Source organism: Odocoileus virginianus, unplaced genomic scaffold (assembly GCF_023699985.2).
Source record: "Odocoileus virginianus isolate 20LAN1187 ecotype Illinois unplaced genomic scaffold, Ovbor_1.2 Unplaced_Contig_2, whole genome shotgun sequence".
Lineage (NCBI taxonomy): Eukaryota > Metazoa > Chordata > Mammalia > Artiodactyla > Cervidae > Odocoileus > Odocoileus virginianus.
The window spans coordinates 4,471,155-4,494,469 of NW_027224319.1; the positions used below are offsets into that span (position 1 = coordinate 4,471,155).

The window sequence follows — 23,315 nt, forward strand, 5'->3', positions numbered from 1 at the left end:
AAACTATGACTCATAAACCAAATTAAGTTTACTCAGAACAAAGACATGCCCATTCATTTATGTATTGTTTATGGATACTTACGCAACAACAGAAAAATCCAACAGTTGTGACAAAGACTGTTAGGCATGTAAAGCCTAAAATACTTATTCTCAGGCCTTTTACAGAAAAGGTCTGCCTATGACCCGAGAAATCTACTATGCTAGATGAAGTCAGTACCATTTTTTAAAAAAATTCCTTAATTTTTTTCAAAAGAGTCTTACAGATTAAAAACACCAGAATGTAACTAAAAAGGACAGAAGTCTAACATATGTTCTAACATTTATGATGTGTTTCTGGAAACCCTGCAGCCCTCAAGCACAGTTAACAGCTAGTAACAAGTCTATAAACATAAAACTCCCCTTGTGGAGGCAGCTTCTTTGACCAACTGAAAGCTGACTTAGGGATGTCCAGCAGCTTTTCTTACCTGGTGATCACATGGTAGTAGTAAATCTTTCCTTCTGGGTCTCGGGCTGTCTTCCAGTTGGGAGGTAAGACAATGGTTTTTGGTTTGGGAGGAGATGGGGGTGGTAAATCCAGGAGATTATTTGTCACAACCATTTCAGGCTAAAAAGAAGGACACATCACAAGGTCTTGATCAGTTGATCAGTGACATTTCTTTTTTTTTTTTTTCTTTCACTTTTTAGCTACACCACACGGCTTGTAGGATCTTAGTTCCCCAATCAGGGATCAAACCTGCACCCCCTGCAGTGGAAGCATGGAGTCTTAACCGCTGGACTGCCAGGGAAGTCCCAGTGACATCTCTTTTAATTTGGCTGAAAAGGACAAAAGTAGTCACCTTAAGCAGTATGTTTCAATAAAATCACTACATATACTTCTTTAAAAAAAATAAAAAAACGACAGAAGGGTACAATCTGGGAAATGATCAGAGACGGTTTACATGAAGAACTTTTAGTAATCTATCAGAAAATTTAGAGCAGGCTCCAAGTTCACTATCCAATGCATCATATTTAAAAATATTCAGCAGATCATTATCTAGAACAATATTTTTTGACCTTAAAAAAAACAATATTAAATGGCATATAACTAACTCCAGGGTACTGATTAGCTGAATGGACTTAGGACATAAACAAATGTGATGGAATGTTAACATTTATCCATTATTTATTTTCTATGTTTGAAATCTCATATTTACATTTTAAAAATATAGAAATGGGTGACCAGGTTGCTGGGGCTTTTTTCCCCAGTTTAATTTAAAATATTTTTTCTAAACAAATAGCTTTTAAAAATTTAATGCTACATTATGAAAAAAAACATAGAAACTTCAGGTTCCTCTGTCCATGAGATTACCCAAGGCAAGAATACTAGAGTGTGTTGCCATGCCCTCCTCCAGGGGATCTTCCCAACCCAGGGATCGAACCTGTGGTGTCTTCTGCGTCTTCTCCATTGCAGGAGGATTTCTTTATCGCAGAGCCACCCAGAAGCCCCAAAACTTTACAATCACTGTTATAAGCTGAATTCTGCCTCTCTCAAATTCATATGAAGCCCCAACCCCCAATGTGACTGTATCTGGAGACAGAGCCCTTAAATAGGTAATTAAAGTTAAAAGAGGTCATAAGAATGGGGCCCTAAACCAACAGGCAGCCAATGACAGTTTTATCAACTAAAATATTTCTTACTGGCTGTAAGGGCTGGGGCTGCCCTGGTGCAACTATTGTAGTCACGGCTGCGGCCGGCTGTACCACCACTCCTTGTGGGTGAGCTGTGAAAATCTGTTGTCCCTGGATGTACTGAAGACTTGGCTGGGCATAACTCTAAAAGATAAAATGAAGAAATTCACAATTCATACATTTCTAGCTCTAATAAAGCAGTATCTGACTTCAAGTTGACATAGATCTTGATTGGAAGAAACATCCATTAACTTTTTTAAACTTTCAATGTGAGTATTTTACTACAAATTTGTAAAACAATCTTTTGTAAAAAGCTAAGAAAATTGACAGCCAAAAACCAATAATGCCCATTCTCTTACCAGCCGTATTTAACACTGTAACATTAATTCTAAGCCAAACATGAAAGGAAAATCACACACATACAAAACTAAGTATAAGAACATCCAGTGCAGTGATATTTATAATTATGAAAAAGAACTTTCAATTTAAACAACTACTCCAGGAAAATGGGTAAACAATAACCTTACAAGCAAATGTGGTATTATACAGCCATCAAAACACATACACAGAAAAACACAGAGTAATTTGGAAAAATGGTTAAGAATCACGTTACACAGAAAAACATGATAAAAAAACTTCCAAATTCAAAATACTTAAAATATATAAACATGTGGTAAAAGAGATCATAAAAAATGAATGCAAAAAAAAAAAAAAATGAATGCAGTTAATACAGTTTAGGTTTTCAGAAACAAAGCAGGACACTTTAAAAAGGGAGGAAAAAAGCAGGATTCTTTGTCATAGTCTTTGGAGCAAAATTTTGGTACACACACACACACACACAAATCTAATAGAAGTAAAAATTTCTTCTTTTACTTCAGTACTAAGTAATGTATACAGGAAACATCTCGGAGTCTCTGCCATCACAACAATTCACCTTTAAGGGGTGATGAGGAATGATGGGAGGGACATAGGAATGTGATGAAGATGATGCCTTCAAACAGTCTTCTTTTTTAGAAAACTTTAAAATGTATTGGTTTTACAAAAAAATTTTTTAAACTTGATTAAAGACCATAAAAATACACTTCCAGAAGTCACCTTCCCTCCCTCCCTCACCCCCTCCTCAATCCCTTTGGGGGAAACCAGCTGGAATACTGTCAGCAGTCCTATTTAGAGTGGAGTAAGGAACCAAGACCAGCTAACAACATGTGAGTGAGCTTGAAAGTAAACGTTCCATCCTCCGTCTAGCCTTCAGATCAGTACGGCCCTGCTTAAGAGCTTGACTGTGATTCTATCAAAGACTCTGAGCCAGAACCATCCAGCAAAAGGGCTTCTGAATTCCTGACCCACAGAAACTATGAGATAACTTATTGTCTTAAGCAGTTAAATAACTTGTGACAAAACAGATAATTAGTATATTCAAGATTAGCAACCTAAAAGTGCTGAAAGGCAGGACACCAACCTTCATCAGATTTAACATCCCATAAACAGACAATAAAACAGAAAAGAGGGTTTCCAAAATTAGTTACCTGCACAATTGGTGGAGTTGTCTGTGAATAGGGTGACGTCACACCATAGACAGTTGGACAAGCCTGTCCTTGGTAATATATGGTTGCTTGAGACTGTGCAGGTGAGTACTGCTGCTGTACACTCACGGATTGTTGGTTTGAATCCCAAACACTGTAATTCTGTCCTTGGACTGGGCCTGGGGCTGGCACTGGCAAGACAGTGACGCTGGAGTCTTGGTGCACCACACCGTCACTCTGGGCCACATACTGGGAGCTGGAAACTTCCACAGGGGCTGCCACATGTGGCACCACTGGGACAGGCGGGGGGGCAGCGAGGGGCTCTGCAGAGTGTCCCACCAAGGGCTGAGGGTGGTCGTAAGCGGCAGGGGAGCACACAGGGTCCATGCTGGGCGTGGGGAGCAGCACCTTCCCAGCATTCGGATTGCTGGGGTCCACGTAGGCCTGCATGGGATAACCTGGTGGGTAGCCGGCAAAGGGGTGATGAGGGGCACTGTAGCCGAGAGAGTCATAGGGCAGTGGAGACGTCATTCCCAGGTTCTGCATCTGCTGCTGTTTCTGAGCCTCCCGCTGAGCGACCTCTTGCTCAAACAACTTCCGACGCTCTTCTGTAGAAAGTTTATTGCGATCTTTAATTCGTACTTTCTTTTTAGAAGTTGGTGTATCATATCTAGAAAGAAAACAATAAAGCACCAAAAGAAGTTTTTCCCTAAATCAGAGACATAACCAAAGCACTAGTAAATGTTATGTCACTCAATGCTAAACCATTAACCAAACCAACTACAATTTGGCACTGGCTAAAAATCATATTAAAAAAACCCCCACAATAAATATGAGTAGAAATCAATTACCAAGATAAAAAATGCTTTCATTATATGATTTGCACTGAAGGTATCACTAGCACAGTAAGATGAACAAGATAAGAATTAGAAAGGAAAACCAAAACAAATTCATACGATATAGACTGTTGACAAGGACAAAAAAGGAGAGGGTGGGGCATAATGGGCAAAAAAAATTCTACACTCTTTAAATTAACAAGAATTTTATATGCTTAACAAACATGATCAACATATGCAATGATCAATTCCATATCTGAACACTAAAACCAAACTGAATATGTAACAAAAGGTATGTTTCTCAGAAATAAATACACCAAAAGATATGTATTTTTTAATTTTCCTGAGGAAAACTATAAACAATTAAAAACATTAATGACAACCTTTACCTTTACTAAAAATTTTAAAGAATACCTAACTAGACAGAGAATATGCAAATACTCAAAGCAGATTCTAAGGAAGAATAAAATGTGAGAAAAAGACAGGGACATCCCAGAAGATCAAGTAAGGATTTGCCCTACTTGCTATCAAGACTTATAAGACAGTTATAGGAGCCTAGACACAGATCCTCCTATATGTGAAGACCTGTTGGGAGGGAGGCAGTACTGCAGATCAGTGGAAAAAAGAGGAGCTTTCAGAAGTAAATGATAACAGGGCAACTGGGTATTCACTAAGAGAAAAATGAAACCAGGTCCCTACAGTAAAATATATAAAAAAATTAATTCCCAATGGATTAAGGACTTAAATCTCATTAAAAAAAAAAAAAAGTACACACACACACACACAATCACCTTAAAAGTTGGGAAGAATTTCTTAAAATATTGTAAACATTAACTATAAAAGAAACATACAATACTATGATATATTCAATAACATCATAATTAACACATCCTGAATATTTAAATACGAATCAAACCTAGTTTGATATTTAAAGAATCAAACCTAAGTCATAAACTAGGGAAATATACTTGCGGAATTATATTTAGAATATAGAAAAAGAACCCCTAGAGCTTAAAAAAACAAAATTTAATGAACAACACATAATAAAAAAAATTCTGACAACTGCATTACATAACTACTGCATCTCAATTTTTTTTAAAGTATATTTAATTTAAAAAGACCTTCTTGTGAACAAATGTTTTCTAGTTTCCAGGAGGTAATCATGTGGCCTGTTTTTCTACCAGCATGACAAAGACAGCCTCCGCCACAGGGATCAATCATTTTGAACAAGTATGGCACAACAGTCACTAGAAAACAAAAGTTCTGACTTTGGAAGAATTACTATTATCTTTGAAAGGTTATCTCCCATCAACCGATACACCCCCTTAAAGAACAAATCTTTGACTCCTCAAATAGCACTTAAATGTTATGAAGTCAGACATTCGAATAACAAAAATCTATTAGTCTTTACAATATTATTACTGTCAAAAGAGACTATATCTCAATATTTATGAATACATTTATTACAAAAGCCCATGTTGTCCCAAATCAGAAGTGTGTTGCTTGGGTTTTCAAAAAATGAGCTGCTCGAGACAAAGAAGAACTCACAGAGGCCACTTACCGGTCATCTGGCCTTTTGGTTCCCCGCTCATAGGCAGAAGGTGGTGGTGAGAGGGAGCCCCTTCGTTTCCTTTTCTCTTTAACTTGAGTTTGTTTGTCTGGGTCTCTCTCTCTTGACCTGTTAGGAGTCTTTGGGGCAACTGTTTGATCTCTGAAGCCTACAGCATCCCTTCCTCGTTCGGTTACTAAGGGAAAAGGTTTTTAAAAAAATTTACTTGAAGACTTTTCTCCACATGATAGTGTATCAACTATATAATAAAATATCTGCCCAACAAATGGATCGATGGACTCTCCTTCACATACCCAGTCCTGAAGTTGGACGAGACACAAGGCCTTGTATGCCTGCGTGCTTTACTCCCTGAAAGGACTCTTCCATGAATGCCCTTTTCTACCCTTTTCCTCCAAAGTCTCAGTTCAAGCTTTCATCATTTCTAACAAGTTCTGTGGAACACATACATGCAAGATGTTCCAGATACCTTTAATAAGGCTTTTCAATTCAAAATGCAAAAGCCTTCCACTGCCCTTATAATGCTGCATATTTACAATTTGTAGAAGAACAGCCTGGCATGCTAAAGCATGACAACCTCAATAGAAAAGTCTCTTATAAAAAAAAAAAAAAAAAAGGTAGTAACTCAGGAAGTTATCAAAGCCAAAGAGCTACATCTCAGAAAAAAAAAAAAACAAATGCCAGTTTCCTACTCAAGATGGAAGCTAACCCTTTTCATTCAGTCTCTTTACCCAGAATGGTTCTCACCCAATTCCACTGCCACTGCTCCAAAAGCAGCCCTAAGCACTACTCAGAAGTAGTGCTTAGTTTATTATATTTAATAATATAAATATTATATTTACATTATATATAATACATTATATTATCATATATACTATATAATAAAACTATAAAATTTTAAAATTTTAATAATTTTTATAAATATATACTATATATAATATATATTATAAAATTATATAATATTAAAAGTGCTTAAATATTATTATTATCTAGTTTCACTTTGATCTGCCCAATGACTATTTCCTCCTTCAAATCCAGGTTCCTTTCCCTTGTGTTAATTTCCTTAAAATGTGGCTATTTCTTCACTATATATGTGTAAAATAAGAAAAGGAATCATACCAGTAGCATCTATTTTGACTCTGCACCTTTGAAAATGTGAAGCAGAGAAATCATCTTATATAGAGAGGCTGATTTCCTCATATTTTAAAATGAGGAAAAAGCTAGACTACGTATTTCCCAAAGTATTTCCCTAAGCTTTTAATGGCTTGACACTGAGTGGTAACACAGGAAATCAGTGGCTTCTCTCAAGGCTCGGATGGTAAAGAATGTGCCTTCAATCAGGAGACCCGGGTTCAGCCCCTGGGTCAGGAGGATCCCTGGAGAATGGAATGGCAAACCACTCCACTATTCTTGCCTGGAAAATTCCATGCACAGAGGAGCCTGGTAGGCTACAGTCCATGGGGTTGCAAAGTCAGACATGAATGAGCAACTAACACTTTCACTTCACTTTTTTCATGCACAAAATATCTCTGAATACCTACTTGTGCTCTCCTTTTCAGTTTGACTTTTCTTCGGAATTCGATATACCTCCTGCAAAAAAACACAAACCAAAAGAAGGGTTATTAGTGAAGAGTGGAAGTGATAACTGCGTTGATTTCACATTGGCAACAAAGAAACGGGAGGAATAGTCTGGTGTTTAATTATTCTTCAAAAATTTACTTATATTTGGCTTTAAGTAAGAATAGATCCTGGTCCCTTAAAAAATATATATAACACAAATACATATTTCTTTTTAAACATCTACCAGGCTTGTATGACCTCATTAGCCAAGGAGCAGATTAAGTAACTAGGGCATTATTTCTGGTAGGAATACACCTCCTGAAAAGTCTTAATTACCATTAAGATTGTCTGCATATAAAATGAAGTAATCTATAGTTTCTTTTCTGAGAGTATTCATATGAACATTTTGAACATCTCACTTGCCATTGCTACTTACAGAAATAAAAGGTTAGTAATAACAGCTTCACATCTCAGAAAAATAACATGTGTAAAGATAATTCCTGATTTTCAGCATATTTTCCTACAAATACAGAATCAATTTGACTAATGGCTAAATGTAATTTACTCTTACACTGCTGCTGTTATTTTTAAAAAGAAAAGTTCTAGATCATTGTGGCTCTTCAAATAGCATCTCTATCAAGATTGTTCTTGAGAAATATAAACTAAGTCTTGAGGTAACTTTTCTTGCTGTATGAATCTAAAGCCTAGAAATGAATCTGTTTCCTGAAAATCTCTCACTGTTTTAAGTCCATCAAGCAGCTCTTGGACACATTCTTCCTTATCCAGTCACCTGGCTGAGCGGGCAAACAGCACAGCCACACATTCTCAATAGTACATCATATAAAACCCCTGCTTTAGAGGTTTTTGTTGAAATACTGACCACATACAATATGACCTCGTAATCCCATTTTTTAAGGAACTGTACTCCAAGGAAAATCTTTCTACGTGATTTTTGGTTCTAGCAACATATGTGGAAAATGAAAATACCCATATAACACACAACTGAGGAAAGGTCAAGATGTAATATTCAGCTGCCATTAAAAATGCCAAATGGGGACTATACACATACATGGCAATCTATATGAATATAGATTTTTCAAAGAACCCTTCAATAATACTCCATGCATGCTGACAAATTATCTAATATAAAGATGATGACATTATTAAATGTGCACTTATCCTGTGTGCCAGGTGTCATGCCAAGTATTTCAAATGCATAATCTTATTTAAGTTTCAAAACAACTCTCAGAGGTTGTTATCTCCATTTTACAAGTGAGAAAACTTACTTAAAAAGTTCAGCAACTGATGCTATCAGAGCACTTTTGCTCTGACTCCAGAGCACATCTGTTCAGATGAAAAAGTGGCATTATTCTGGAAAGGAGTGCTGTTTCGTGGATTTATGCACAAATGTAGTAAAAATCCACCATCCACCTAGCCTTTCCTATGTAGGATTTCCACTAGAGCTGCAATTTTCAATTCTGGGGGCACGCTTAGATCCCTCCAGGAAATTTATAGATGTACTATCCCAAACAAACTGAACCTAAAATTCTGGGAATGAGTCCCAGGCATCTGTATTTTTTAGAAGCTCCCCAGATGATTCTGAAGTCCAGAGAAGGTTAACAACCACTGAACCACTGGCTTCTCTTAATAGCCCTCACTCATTTCTTCCTCATAAGAGAGAATCTGACAAAAGAACTATGTTTGTGTCCTCAGTTCAGCGCCATCTGGGCTCTTTCTCCTCTCGGACTGCGTCTGCCTACAAAGAGGACTCTCTACACTGTACACAATGTATAGGGAAGACTATGCATTCCAACCTACCCCCTTCCTTGACTAAATTACCTACTGCCAACAGGTCAACGAGTGGTTCTAAACTGGGGTGTTTTCTTCCAACAGTCTCAAAAAGTATGCATGGGAAGTTTGTTGGCAAAGCACTCCAGCAAATTTTTTTTTTTTAAAACACATTTCAAATGAACGCACAGAACAGACTGTAGAAAAAGGATTAAAATTACAAAACAATACTTTGTAAGATTACTTTTTCTGCAAAGTATAAAAATTTAGCACTGATTAGACTATTCTTTAGCTAAACAAGACTTTGAGAACAAAATGCTTTACAATGAGAGTATAGTTAAATTTTACCTTTTATTATATAGATATCAGATTATATATTCCGTAATAACAGATTTTTTTTTTTACAACTACGACTAGATTATTTTTCCCTGTTAGCAAGTACAGACAGAATTGTGTAGTATGAATCAAACAAATCTTTCTTCCTAAATGATGGCAAGACCAAGAACAAAAAAGAAAAGACTCTGAGCAAGGTGCCATTTTTATTGATGGAAGGGCACACAAAGAAAATGTGAAAGCAAAGTTATGAGATATGGAGACTAGAAGTTAAAAGTGACAACTTCAGGTAAAAGGAATTCTAGGAGAGAAGGAACTATTTTGAGAAATAATGAAGGTAATTTTTTTCAGGATTAAAGAAATATAAAATAAAATACTTCTGATTAAAAAGGCAAAGAACATCAAATGAAGCTGGGCAAGATTGAAGGCAGAAGGGAGAACGACAGAGGATGAGACAGTTGGATAGCATCACCAACTCAATGGACATGAATTTGAGCAAACTCCAGGAGATGGTGAAGGACAGGGAAGCCTGGCGTGCTGCAGTCCATGGGGTCGCAAAGAGTCGGACACGACTGAGTGACTGAACAGCAACAAATCAAATAGGCAACAAAAAGATTATGACTTAGCAAGTCTGCATATGGGTTTATCGCTGCCTTCTCCCCCCAGTCTCATTCTGGCTCATATTAAGACAGGTAGAAAACTGCATGCATACAATGGAGCATTATTCAGCCATAAAATGGAATTAGCTACTGACACATGCTACAATGTGGATAAGGTCTGAAAACACTATGCAAGGTAAAAGCACTCAGACACAAAAAGCCACATATTTCATAATTCTATCTATCCTCTTTATCCAGAGATTGTGTATCTGCAAATTCACCAGCTCACTAACATTTATTTGTAATTCCGAAATCATTATGTTGAAAGAAAACTTCAACAACTCTTCCCCCCAAAAGATGAGTCAATTGGTGACATTTTTGTTATACTTTTTCCAAATAATTAACTGATAACATGATGCAACACTCTTACTCAAGAGTACATCAGAATTGTTTCAATACTTTCTCTGAAAATGCTTCTCGTGTACTAGTATCCTTATGTATTTCTTTTCCAACTTCTTCATTATGATTTTTACTGACTTCACCGCAAAGTCTGACCTGCAGCTTGGTTCCTTAAGTATCCCTTCAACCCCAGCTAAGAATGGCTTTTCACATTTTTAAAGGGAGAGAGAAAAGGGGAGAGAAAAAGAAAAGGGAAAGGGAAGAAAAATCCCTTTAAATTTAATCATGGATCACAGGTTGATCTCTGCAGCATTAAGGAAAAAAAGATACTTGAACAAAACACTAAAACGATCATTTGTATGATTTAAGAACAGCTTCCCTGGTGGCTCAGATGGTAAAGAATCTGCCTGCAATGCAGGAGACTCGGGTTCAATCCCTGAGGGTCAGGAAGATCCCCTGGAGAAGGGAATGGCTACCCACTCCAGTATTCCTGCCTGGAGAATTCCATGGACAGAGGAGCCTGGTGGGCTACAGTCCATGGGGTCGCAAGGAGTTGGACACAACTAAGTGACTAACACTTTCACATTGGGAATTATTAGCTACAGAAACAGAAACAGACTGAAGGAAATCTGAAAAGTATTCAGCAAAGGTATATAACATGAGTTGTCCAGGAAGGCTATAGCAATCACTATTTTTGGATCAGAAAAAGGAGTGGAAAGAACACAGGATTGCAATCAGAAGACCTGAATTAATTTTCAACTGTTGCTTAAAGTTAAATTACAACCTCATGGGCGTGTTTCTTTCCATTTTACAGTTGCTAAAAATACCACCACTTACTTTACAGGGCTGGAAAGATTACATGACACTCATTCTAGTATTTTCTGACCACCTATCAAATAAAATATACACTATGGATTCAAGAAGCAGTGTGGTACCATGGAAAAAGAAGGACCTTCATCATTCAAATATTTATGAAGTGCCAAACTACATACTACACTCTCTCAGTGCTCTGGGGGGACTCGAGTGACAACGACAGACACAGTCTCTGCCTCTGCACAATGTACAGTTACGAAATGTTATCTGCTGTGACTGGAAAGGATGTCATGAGAGCATAAAGAAAAGGCAGAATACTCTTATCTTCGAGAAAAAGCAATGACTTTCAGGGGAAAGGATGAAACTTTAAGTGAGAGGAGACATCTAAATAAAAGTCTTCTCAGAAATGAGTCAGAGGGTGTGTGTGTGTGTGTATGTGTATGGACATTAGTAGTACTGTCCCACTGGTAGATCAGAAACGCTTGAGGTGTGAACGTATAAATAAATAAGGACCAGATTATGCCATGGTATGCAAGCTTTGTTAAGAAAAATGGACTTAACTTTAACAATGTAATGAGGAACCATTTAAAAGTTTTCAATGCAACTTTGACATGAATGCAGGTATATTTCCAAAATGATCACTGTGGAGACTGAATGTAGCACAGACTAGAGGGGCACAGAGTATCATCCACTATTCTTAAGTGGTAACATTATTACAACTATTACTACAAAGACACCATGATAAAAGTAACTCTTATTACAAGGATTAAAGAACAGTCTCTGCCCTTGATTTCATGGTCCTGTGAGGAGAAACAGGCATCCAAGCAAGTAATTTTAGAAACCTGGTAAATCTGCTACCACTGTATACAAATACAGAAAAAGGAAGGCTGGATTAGAAAATCACCATTTGTTAAAAACCATAGTTGCATGAGATTCAGGCCAAGTCAATGGGTGGATAAATTTCACAAAAAACCAAGTATTTGTAATTTCTAAAGGTGCTCCTATATGACACTTTTTTTATACAGGGAAAAATAGTAACTTTACATTGGAGAATCCTAGGAGACACCACCTTAACCAAGCGATCAAAGTTGATAATGCCAGTAATGAGATAAATGAACCAAGCACAACTCCAGACAAAACCAAATTGAGGGGTATTCTAGAAAAATTTTTAAATATTCAAAAACGTGAAATTTATAAAAGACAAAGATTGAGGAACTATTTCAGATTAAAGGATACTAAAGAGATAAAAACTCAATGTAACACTTGATCTCAGGTTACATTCTGAATCACAAATTTTCTTATCTTTTTTCTAAAGAGAACATTATGCGCACAACTGGCAAAATTTGAATGAGGCCTTTTTAAAAGATTAATAGTACTGTGTCACTGCAATTTGCTGATTTTGGTAAGTACAATGAAGTTATACAGAAGAATATCTCTGTATTTGGGAAATAAACACTAAAAAATGTCTAGGCACAGTAGGCGTCAGATCTGTTAACTTACTCTCTAAAAGTTAAAAAAAAAATAAGAGAAAATGATGAGGTAAATTTGGTAAAATGTTAACATTGGGGAATCTGAATGAAAGGTTTAGAGGAATGTTTTACTGTTTTTAACTACATTTGTCATTGGAATGTGTATTATATGAAGAATAAAGAATAGTATTCCTTCAGTTTTCCTATAAATCTGAAATTACATCAGAATTAAAAGAACATTAAGAAGGAAAACTTATATAGTCTCATTATGGTTATATATAAAACTGGATTATACCAACTTATCTGTACTTGAAAAACTTCTTAAGTTTCTGACTAACTTGACCATGGTCCTGAGGGAAAAACAACATTCATTACAGCTGTCTTCTAGCCCAGAGATTCTATAATGTATATAATTTTCTTAAGATAAGTCCTATGTCCAAATCACTCAAAGTAACTTATCCTAAACAGAGTCAAGGCTTTTTAAAAAAAAAGTAACTTCACGGGCTATGGAAACATGATCATTATGTCTTTAGGGAAATAGAATTAAGAGTTCACATTAAAGAATAAACTGTCAAAATGACTTCATTCACAATCTGAATGTTTAGAGCAGCCAGATTCTGTATCATTTAGAGGAGGTGTTGGCAAACTTCTTCTGTGAAGAACATAGTAAATACTTTAGGCTTTGCTGGCCATCCAGTCTGGTGCAGCTAACTATTTAGCTCTACCAGCGCAGTACAAAAGCTGCCACAGACAGCAAGTAAATACATGAATGTGGCTTTGCTCTCCCTAAAACTTCATTTACAAAACAAAGCAGTGTGGCAGACTGGGCCAACCCATAATTTAGATAAATTATCTGATAATAAAAAAACCCAGACTACTACTAAGTTTTAAACCATGCTTGTCTTTTATCAAGTCAGATATTTATTACAAAAATTCAACACAGTGGTATCCAAAATAGTGCTCCTTGGGGGCCGGATAACTAATATAGATCCTTATGGATACAGAATAATCTTTACTAAGGATTTTGAAATTTATAGAAATTCAGGGAAAAAAAAAAAAAGAAATTCAGGGCACATCATTTCATTTTGAAATGTTACACAGTAGTTTTCATGTATAATATTAGTTAGGAACCAAAATTCCAAGCAGTGACAAAACTTTTTTTTTTTTTTTGGCCGCAAGGCTAGTGGAATCTCAGTTCCTCGACTGGGGGTCAAACCAGGACCCCCGGTAGTTAAAGTACGGAGTCCTAATCACTGGGCTGCCAGGGAATTCCCCCAAGCTCAAAACTTTTCAGTTGGGTAACTCTATATTATTTAAAACTTCTGTAGAGAGTTCGATGCTTAACTTTCTAGGAAAATAATGTTTAATTAAAGATGTTTTGAGGGACTTCCCTGGCAATCCTGGGGTTAAGACTTTGCCTTCCAATGCAGAGGGTGTGGGCTGGATCCCTGGTCGGGAACTAAGATCCCACATGCCTCTCGGCCAAAAACCAAAACTTAAAAGATAAATAAATATAGTATCTTGAGATAAAGAAGAAAAAGATATTAAGGATGGTCCTCAAGAAAAGTTCACCTTATCACATATACAAAATGTTCCTTAAATCATCTAATCCAGAGGTAACTAACTACTCAAACTTCACCACAAGGAGACACACATCCTGTGACCTAAGTGCTCATAAAAGAGGCTCTGGAATCACTAGCCATCACAATCTCTCAGCTGTTTAACTGCAACTGAAACTGCCAAATGCACAGGAACCTTACCTCTTCTTCTCATGATCCAAGTGAATGAAGATTTTCCAGTCAAATTATAATTAATCATCACTTATAACCAGCTGTTTTGCCCTGTGAAGTCTAGGGTATATTTTCAGCACGAGGGGTGATGTACAACAATTCCTTTTACAAATAGAAACAGATGCACATGCCCCTGCTGAAAATGTCGCCCAGTTGATTTGCATGTGAAAATGAATATATGCTCATGTGTAGCAATGTGCTAAGTGATGTTTCTTGTTGAGGTCTACTTTAGGAGTCAAAAATGTGTAAGCCTTTTGTAACCAAGGCAGTGGTCCTGTGTATAGAGGTATAGAAAAAGTAGCTCACTTAATCCTTTCTCGCCAGGAGTCGGGATTTTCCCAGAACGACATCCATTGTCGGCAATGGACGCACCAAAATAACGCCGGCGCCAGTGAGTTAACCACCTCTGTCCTCTTTTCACCTATTTTATTTTTCATGCATCATCCAACTTCCCAACCATCTTCCTGTTTCTTCACAGAATGCACGCTAGGTTCTTGTGTGTCTTCAGCACGAAGTTGGAAATGGAGTTGAGAAAAGGAGACACATGGTCAGCTGGTGATGTTAACAAGCTCCGTGCTGCCCTGAGAAGCTGGATGGAAAGGTTCAGGTTACAAGGGGGGTCATCATCAGGCCTGCGAGGACAAAGAGTCATTCCCGAAGCTCCGCTCCCTTCCCTCCCACCCTCTTTCATTCCCTGCTGGTCCCTACTGTCTGCCTTCACAGCTAAAGCAAGGGCTAAGAAATCTGAGGCAACCTCTTTGAGTTCTTCACTCCATCCAGTACGCAGACAGGCCAAGTGGAACACAGGTCCAGCAATGTTACAGAGGCCTGGGAAGGTCAAGGAAGCTTGGAGTGGCTAACAACCAGTCTTAGGTCAAGGCTTTTTAGTGTAATCTTGGAATTAACACCAGCAACTAACATGTGCTTGGTAACAGGTGCTTTAAAAAGGTTGATTGAACATTTTCTTTTTTGCCAACATTTACTTGAACACATAGGTGGAAGTCAGACAGAAGTAGTTAACTCTTTCAATGCCGGGAATAGGATGGATATATACAAATCACATCAAGTCAAGGTGCTTCTCTAAAACATGTTCAAATTATGGGTCCCTAGCTAAAGTATATATATTTTAAGGACAACTATAATCAGTTTTGAAATTAGAACCATGGTAAATGTTAATCAGAATGACAGATGGATTAAGAACTCCAGTACCAATGCATAACAAAACATCACAGTTCAGTCAAGCAAAAACATTTTTCGGTACTGCAATTCTAGATGGGTAATGATTCCAGAGCAAATTATAAAGTTTGAAGAAGGAAGATTTTATTTAATGACTTCCTTGATGCTAAGAATGGGATAAATCCAAAGTATGAAGGTGAAGAAGGATATACTTTAGGTACAAGTAAAATTCTAAATCTCAAGTCAAGAGGATCAATCCAGATAGTATTGTGCAACCATGCTGATCTTTCAGATGGGAGGACAATAAGCAGGGGAAGAAATAATTTGGTAGGACTCAAAAAAATTTTTGTCTGGAGTATGAGTTTAAAGTACCAGTCACATCTGAGTTAAAGATATCCAAGAGAATAATTTATATCATTACAATTATAATTTTAAAAATTACCATATAAAGAAACAAAATATTTATTTTAGACTTTAAGAAGAGATAGGTTTTTAAGAAATTAAGGTGATTATGTCTTTTTTTAAAAAAATTATGTCAATCAGAGTCTTCTCAGGCAAAAGTGAACTGCTAGGTCTACAACCCCACTCTCACAAATCTATGTCTGTCAGGGCTTTTCTATCTTCACCTGTGTGCCTGTCTCCATTTCCACCTTCTTTACTGAGTCAATCTTAATACAGGCTCTAATAGTAGTCTCTCCAAACACAGGAGGGGCTTCTTCCAGAGACTCCTGTGCCCTCAACAAAGCAGGCCTTAAATAAAGGTTCACACATATGACTGTCCCAGGAACTCTTTCGATTAACTGTAATTACAGTCCCTGTGTTCACATGCTGTATCATGAACAGACTAACTTTGAATCTTTCTTATTTATAAAAGGTCAGATTTCATAGAGCTTAAGAAGGCTGAGTTTATGCTGAACTGTAAGTGATCGAAGAGAGTAGCGTAGGTAAGAGCTCAAATGGGTAAACAAGAGCTGAAACCACACTATACTTAAAGAAGGGTCTCAACACAGTAAATCACAAATGCAAAAATAAGCGCAGCGCACAAACAACCGACTGCTCGTCCTGCTCAGCGTTGAGGCCAGCTCCCTACAGGCCCAATGGTGGGCGTAATGGGGGAGGTTTGCAGCCACAGAACTGGGAACTGAGAGCGCCAGGTGTCCAGTTTGCTACAAGTCTGTATTCCTGGCTTATCTGGTTGTTCACCTCTGGTAGAAGAAAGGAGGAACAGAAAGAGTGGCTAGGTAGTAACCTATTCCCACAGAGTCCACAAGACCTGGATCCCAGATCCAAATCACTTACAATCAAAATTTACCACATCTCTCCTAGGCTCATCCTGTTATTCACTTCTGTTTTATCCAAGACCCAGATTGGGTTCTCTGCAAAGAAAACCCTGCACATCATGCTACATACTTGAACAAACAATTATATACATATTAGATGTAACAGTTCCAGCACTCTCTGTTTTTTTCTTTTGGCCAAAAAAACAGGCGTTTAAAACTAGGCCTAGTTCAGAAACAATAATAAAACTGATATGAATTAGCTCCATATAAAGTTGTTTTACTGGAACAAATAATTTATGTTTAGTCATTTTTGATGAGAACTTGCTAGAGTACCCTGGCTTTCCAATTAATTTTATTTTAACTAATTTCTAGTTAATCCAAGAAATTAATTTCCAACTATTTTCAACATTCATTTTTTTCCTTACATAGACTCTTCAAATGTAGACTCACGTTTGTTACTCAAAGGATTTTTGTTTTTAATGTAAAGACCACTTGAATGACTAAGTTTACTATTGTGATATACTTTTGCAAGCAAGGAAAAAGGGGTTATCTGTGTATTGGTTTGGCTGATATCTCTGGTCAAAGTTTAAAAGACATTATTTATAGAAACACTTATAACTGGCTGACGGAGAGACAGCATTCCATTTTTCAAAAGTATATACACCTAGAAAAGTAGGTAATTCAACTGAAAGTTTATGGAATTCTAAACCTGGGTAATTCAGGTTAAAATGAACAGAAATGTTCTCTTACCTTTAGGTCTTTCCAACTGTCCAGGAGCTTGGTGGCCAAATCACTAATATCTACTGTTTTGTCTGGCGGTTCCTGACTCCTCTCACTCTCCACATCAGATACACCCTCCTCTTCATCTTGGGATGGTGTTTCCTCAGCAATAGGTTCGTCGAGTTTTGTGCCACCGCTCTCTTTATGCTCTATTTCAGTGTCAGCCTCCGGTTCGGACGTGGGGACCTTACTGGCCTCCAGAGCAATTTCACTATCGACTTTAGTTTCGGGCAGCTGCTGTGTGAGTAGCTGCTGCGGCTGTAACTCTTCCTCTTCTTCTATGGGGACATTCTCCAACTGGTCAAGGTCCTCTTTGCCATCCTTGCCTTCGAGCTCACTGGTAGCATCAGAGATTGCACTGTCCATGCTATTTTCACTTATAATTTTAAGTCTGCGAAACATGAGCTTCTTGGGGGTGTCTGTGTCAGCTTCTGTGCTCAACTTGGTGGAAGGATCAGGTGTGTTGAGCGGTGTGTGAGCACGTGATGTATTTTCACTAGAATACCCATCTCCTTCACTCAGCTGAGGGATAGCAGTCTTGGTTTGAGACCAACGCTGAATAATAGGAAGTACTTTGCTTTCCTCCAACATATTTTTAGTAGGAATAGGTAAATGTTCCAGAGTCTTTATAATCTAATTAAACACAATAAAAAAAAAATCACAGTGTACAGTTGACTTTTCATGAGACTCAGATCAACTCTGTAAAAACAGTGATTTTTACTGTCTTATTAAATCAAGATCTAAGTCTTATAATCATAGACAGATTTAAATGTCATAACATTACTTTCTCCTAGTATGGAAGGAAAGGTGTTTTATTTTTTAGTATTTTTCGGCTACACCGTAAGGCACATGAGACCTGACCAGGGATCTCTAACCAGGGATCAAACCTGTGACCCTGCAGTGGAAGCTCAGAGTCTTAACCACTGAACTGCCAGTGAAGTCCTGAAAAAGTGTTTTAATAAGACTGACCAGCAAAAATATAATGTGGAGCAGGTGACTGGTCACATATTATTAGGACTAATTTGATTAATATCCTCCAATAGTTCTCAAACCCAAATAGATTTTTTTTTTTTTTTTAAAGTATCAACACTACTGGACCTCATCTTAGGTATGTTTTTCTAAAAAATTTCCCAAGTGACTACGAGAAAGACTTGGGAACTATGCAACAAAAAATATACACTTAAATGTCTTATATACACACAAAAACAGATATTACTTAACTTCCTTAGTCTTTGACAAACAGCTGTATAGCAAAGAGATTCTCTCTTCATTCCAAGATAACCATCCACCCCCACTCTCTGAAATTCAAGAATTCTTTCCAAAGTATTTCCCCACTGTATTTTTATAGAAACCCCAAGGCTTCCCCAATTCCTATTTATTGCTGAATCTCTTGAGAGAAGGATGGAGGCAAAGCAATCACTCAATTCACCACTCTCATATTTCTGTTTTTAAAAGTATATTATTAAATGATTTGGGGATTATATTAGAACTTATGATTAAAAAGAACTACATTTAAACCAGGTTAGAAAATATTGTGTGGAAAGGTATAACAAGTCTACTAATGCCATCAACGAACATTTATTTAGATCTTTAAAAACACTTAATTACTTCTCAAAATGTTCTTACTCTTGTCATCAAAACTCAGCTCTTTACTAATTTTTTAGAACCCCAGAATTCAAATTCCATATAGCTTCCTAACTTTTAAAAACTATGGTTTTAGCAACACACTGGCTCTTTCAGGTAACAATGATGTTACTGTATCTTGCTCTTGCAGTTCCCAACTATGCAGTACTAAACTTTAAAAGACGCCCTAGGGAAAACCACTGGGCAAACTCACTTCAAGGAAGGTGTGTGTAAAGTTACAGTTACAGAAATGATACTAAGATGATGAAATTTATGCAATTATTTAATATGGGTGATACTTACAGAGCTAAATTCATTATCCACCTGGCTTCCCAGGTGGCTCAGTGGTAAAGAACCCACCTGTAATGTAGGAAACACGGGGGGTTTCAATCCCAGGGTTGGAAAGAAACCCTGGAGAAGGAAATCGCAACCCTGGGAAAGTCCATGGACAAGAGGAGCCTGAAGGGCTCCAGCTCATAGGGTCTCAACGAGTTGGACATGACTTAGGAGCTAAACAACAACGCATTCATGATCACTGATACTATCACAATGCCCTCAACCTAAATAATACATTTAGCTGTTTTAAGAAACAGCAGGTTGAACGTGAACTGACCTCTTCCTGAAGCTTCTGGTTACTTTCCCGGCCATCACCTAGTTCTGCCATCCAGATCCACAACAAAGACAGCCCGTGACGTTCCAGAAAGGACTTCAGACAAGACTGTGAGTGTGTGTTCTTCCATGGGGGAAGGGAAGCAGGATGCAGGGTATTGGGGGTTGGAGGAAGGAGACAAATAATACCAGAGACAGCATTAAAAAGGGCCCATCGAGAGGACTGAAAAATTTGTTTATATTCAAAAAGAAACCTAGAAATTCTGTTTTGATTAACTCAATCAGAATTGTGCAATTAATAAATGCTTTAGAGTAAGATTATAATCTCTTTTGATACCTAAAATGTCAACCTGGAGTTTACTAAAGTTCAATTCTGAAGGATTAAGAAAAAAACTACACTCACCATTTTTACTGGAAAAACTAAAACTACATAAAAAAATTATGATCCAACTTCTTGTGCAATATTTAATAAACTGGAATAAATATATTCCTGTTAAAATTCCTTGCTTTGAGATCATGTGGTAAAAATGGCCTTGGCATGCTAATAATCAAGTGATGGGGGGAGACCTCTATCAAGAACTATTACACACACACACAGAAAAAAAATCTCACCATGTTCTTTGATTAGAGAGAAAACAGTATCTACTAATAGAGTAAATGATGCTGAACTCTTAAGACATTTTTAAGAGTACAAGTTTTCAATGTCAGAACTCACAAAACCATTCTAAAAATAAGAGTAACTCTTATTAGAATTATTCCTTTTCATCATTCTGGATTGTAGTTTAAATGTCCCACCTCAAATTCAGAAATAAATTAATATCAATGTGTTCACCTGTATGAGCTTGAGACAGGTAAGCTTCTGTTCCAAAGTTTCAATTCTAACCATTAGCCGGGATAAGCTGAGCACCTGGTTTTTATCAGAGAGACCCTCTCCATTCTCCATCAAAGCTTCTAGCTCCCCATCCACCTGCCACAGCAAGGGAAAAAATCTGGTTGTAAGACAAGAACAACAAAAAAACTCCAACTAATCTAATAATCAATCTGAAAAGATGCTCAACCTCACCAGGAACGAGGAAAACAGAATTAAGACCACAGTAAGAAACCATGTTCTACTCACTGTAAGAAGTCTGGTAATATCAAGTTTAGGCAAAGACGTGGATCAAAATGAACTTTAAATTAAAAAAATTAACTTTTATACACTAATAATGAAAACAAACTGGTATGATCAATTTGAAAAGCTTCACTCACTCATCAAATACTTATCAAGCACTTATATGTCAAGTACAGTTTTAGGTGCTGAAGACACTGCAAGAAAGCAAAACAAAAAAATCTGCCTTTACGGGAGGAAAAAAAATTGTATCAGGTGAAAAGTAGGTCAGGAAAAAAATAAAGCATTAGCTTGAAAAATGAAAATATTTGTATCCTCTATGCTTAGCAGTTGCACACCTATGAATAAACCCAAAAGAAACTTCTGCACTTGTGCATCTGAGAATCAGAAGAATGTTCATTGAAAAGCCATTCATAAGAGCAGAACACTGCCAACAACCCAAATGCCCATGGCCAGGTTAGATAAACTGGCATGTTCACATACTGAGATATACCATAATGAAAGGAATCAAGTGCAGCCAAATGCAACACAATTTATCAGTATTTGTAAATTCTTATTCTTTGTTAATACTTTAGTATTTTGGGATATGAACTATCTTTAGTGGGTCCAGGCACCATTTTTAATACATTCTGATAAAATATAATATACATATAGAAAAGTACTAGGTTGGTGCAAACATAATTGTGGTTTTGGATCACGAATTTTAAATCATTATAACTAGGCTCAAACACATCTTTATTAATCAAAATAGGAACCATTACAATCAACACATTTTTGCCAATGAGAAATAAGTTTGTTTATTCCTATAGCATAAAAATCCATGCTTCAGGATTTGACAAACTCTTGGAAAGCATTTTCTGCCTCCTGCTGGTTGTGGAAGCATTTTCCCTGCAAAAAGTTGTCAAGATGCTTGAAGAAGTGGTAGCTGGTTGACAAGAGGTCAGGTGAACATGGCAGATAAGGTAAAATTCCACAGCCCAGTTCAATCAACTTTTGAAGTGTTGGTTGTGCGATGTGCAGTTGGGCATTGTCATGGAGAAGAATTGGGTCCTTTCTGTTGACCAATGCCGGCTGCAGGCATTGCAGTTTTCAGGGCAACTCATTGACTTGCTGAGCATACTTCTGAGATAGAATAGTTTTGCCGGGATTCAGAAAGCTGAAGTGGATCAGATCAGCAGCAGACCAACAAAGAGTGACCATGATCTTATTTTGGAGCAAGTTTCGGCTTTGGGAAGTGCTTTGGCGCTTCTTCTCAGTCCAGCCACTGAGCTGGTATTTGCCAGTCGTTGTAGAAAATTCACTTTTCGTTGCGTGTCACAATCTGACAGAGAAATAGTTCGTTGTTATGTACAATAAGTGAAGATGACATTTCAAAATGACGATTTTTTGATTTAGGGTCAGCTCATGAGGCACCCACTTATTGAGCTTTTTCACCTTTCCAATTTGCTTCAAATGCCAAATGACCATAGAATGGTCAACATTGAGTTCTTCAGCAACTTCTCATGTAGTTGTAAGAGGATCAGCTTCGATGATTACTCTCAACTGATCCTTGTCAAGTTCCAATGACCGGTCACTATGCGGCTCATTTTCAGGGCTCTCGTCTCCTTTGCAAAACTTTTTTTTTTTTTTGCAAAACTTCTTGAACCATTACTGCACTGCTCATTAGCAGTTCCTGGGCCAAATGCATTGTTGTTGCAAGTTGTCTCTGCTGCTTTATGACCCATTTTGAACTTGATTTAAAAAAATTGCTTGAATTTGCTTTTTGTCTAACATCATTTCCATAGTCTAAAATAAACAGCAAGCAATAAGTCATTAGCAAAAAAAAAGAAGTGAGAAACACTCATTAAAATGATGTATATAACATAACCACATTTATTTAAGAATGTATCCCAATATCAAAGGTCAACAGCAGAACTACAATTACTTTTGCACCAACCTAAGACAAACAGTTAGCAACTAAAGAGGTAAACAAGCAGTGGAGCAACACCCACGGCAGCCAACACTCAGGAAGAGGGTGGGACGGGGAGATGGCGAGAGCACTGCCAGCGCTCCTGAGGGCTGCGCGTGCCGCTTGCTTGTCACAGCGCCTCCTCTTCTCCACGCTAGAGATAGCGTCGCCTAACTTTTTAGGAAAGGGTTCACTGAGTTTTAAAATAGGTTTACTTCATATATATAAATCACTAAATATTATAATTTTGTCTATTTTTAACTTATTGGAAATGAAATCACACTGGAAAAAATTTTTGCACCGTGATTCTTTTGCAATCAACTTTACATTTTAAGAGTCAGTGCTGCTGCATGACTAGTTTTCTCATCACATGACTACACTTTAAATTAGTTACACTAATGTCAATGAGAATTTGAGTTGTTTCACTTTTTCTAATATAAGCAGTG

General features: G+C 37.2%; 1 protein-coding gene across 4 annotated transcripts in view; it reads right to left on the reverse strand.

The window, feature by feature from the left end:
- Nucleotides 1-23,315, reverse strand: part of SETD2 (SET domain containing 2, histone lysine methyltransferase) — a 75,224-nt gene that overhangs the window by 10,327 nt on the left and 41,582 nt on the right. For 2 of the 4 annotated variants that reach the window (XM_020916157.2, XM_070463368.1), the window contains 8 exons: nucleotides 20,646-20,780; nucleotides 19,818-19,937; nucleotides 17,552-18,214; nucleotides 7,136-7,184; nucleotides 5,589-5,772; nucleotides 3,195-3,861; nucleotides 1,678-1,812; nucleotides 465-604 (listed from right to left, as the gene is read on the reverse strand). In XM_020916157.2, coding sequence (XP_020771816.2) covers nucleotides 465-604; nucleotides 1,678-1,812; nucleotides 3,195-3,861; nucleotides 5,589-5,772; nucleotides 7,136-7,184; nucleotides 17,552-18,214; nucleotides 19,818-19,937; nucleotides 20,646-20,780 — 2,093 coding nt within the window. Of the gene's footprint in view, nucleotides 1-464; nucleotides 605-1,677; nucleotides 1,813-3,194; nucleotides 3,862-5,588; nucleotides 5,773-7,135; nucleotides 7,185-14,717; nucleotides 14,935-17,551; nucleotides 18,215-19,817; nucleotides 19,938-20,645; nucleotides 20,781-23,315 lie in introns of those variants that run through there. The other 2 variants (XR_011486251.1, XR_011486250.1) reach the window with 2 other exon arrangements.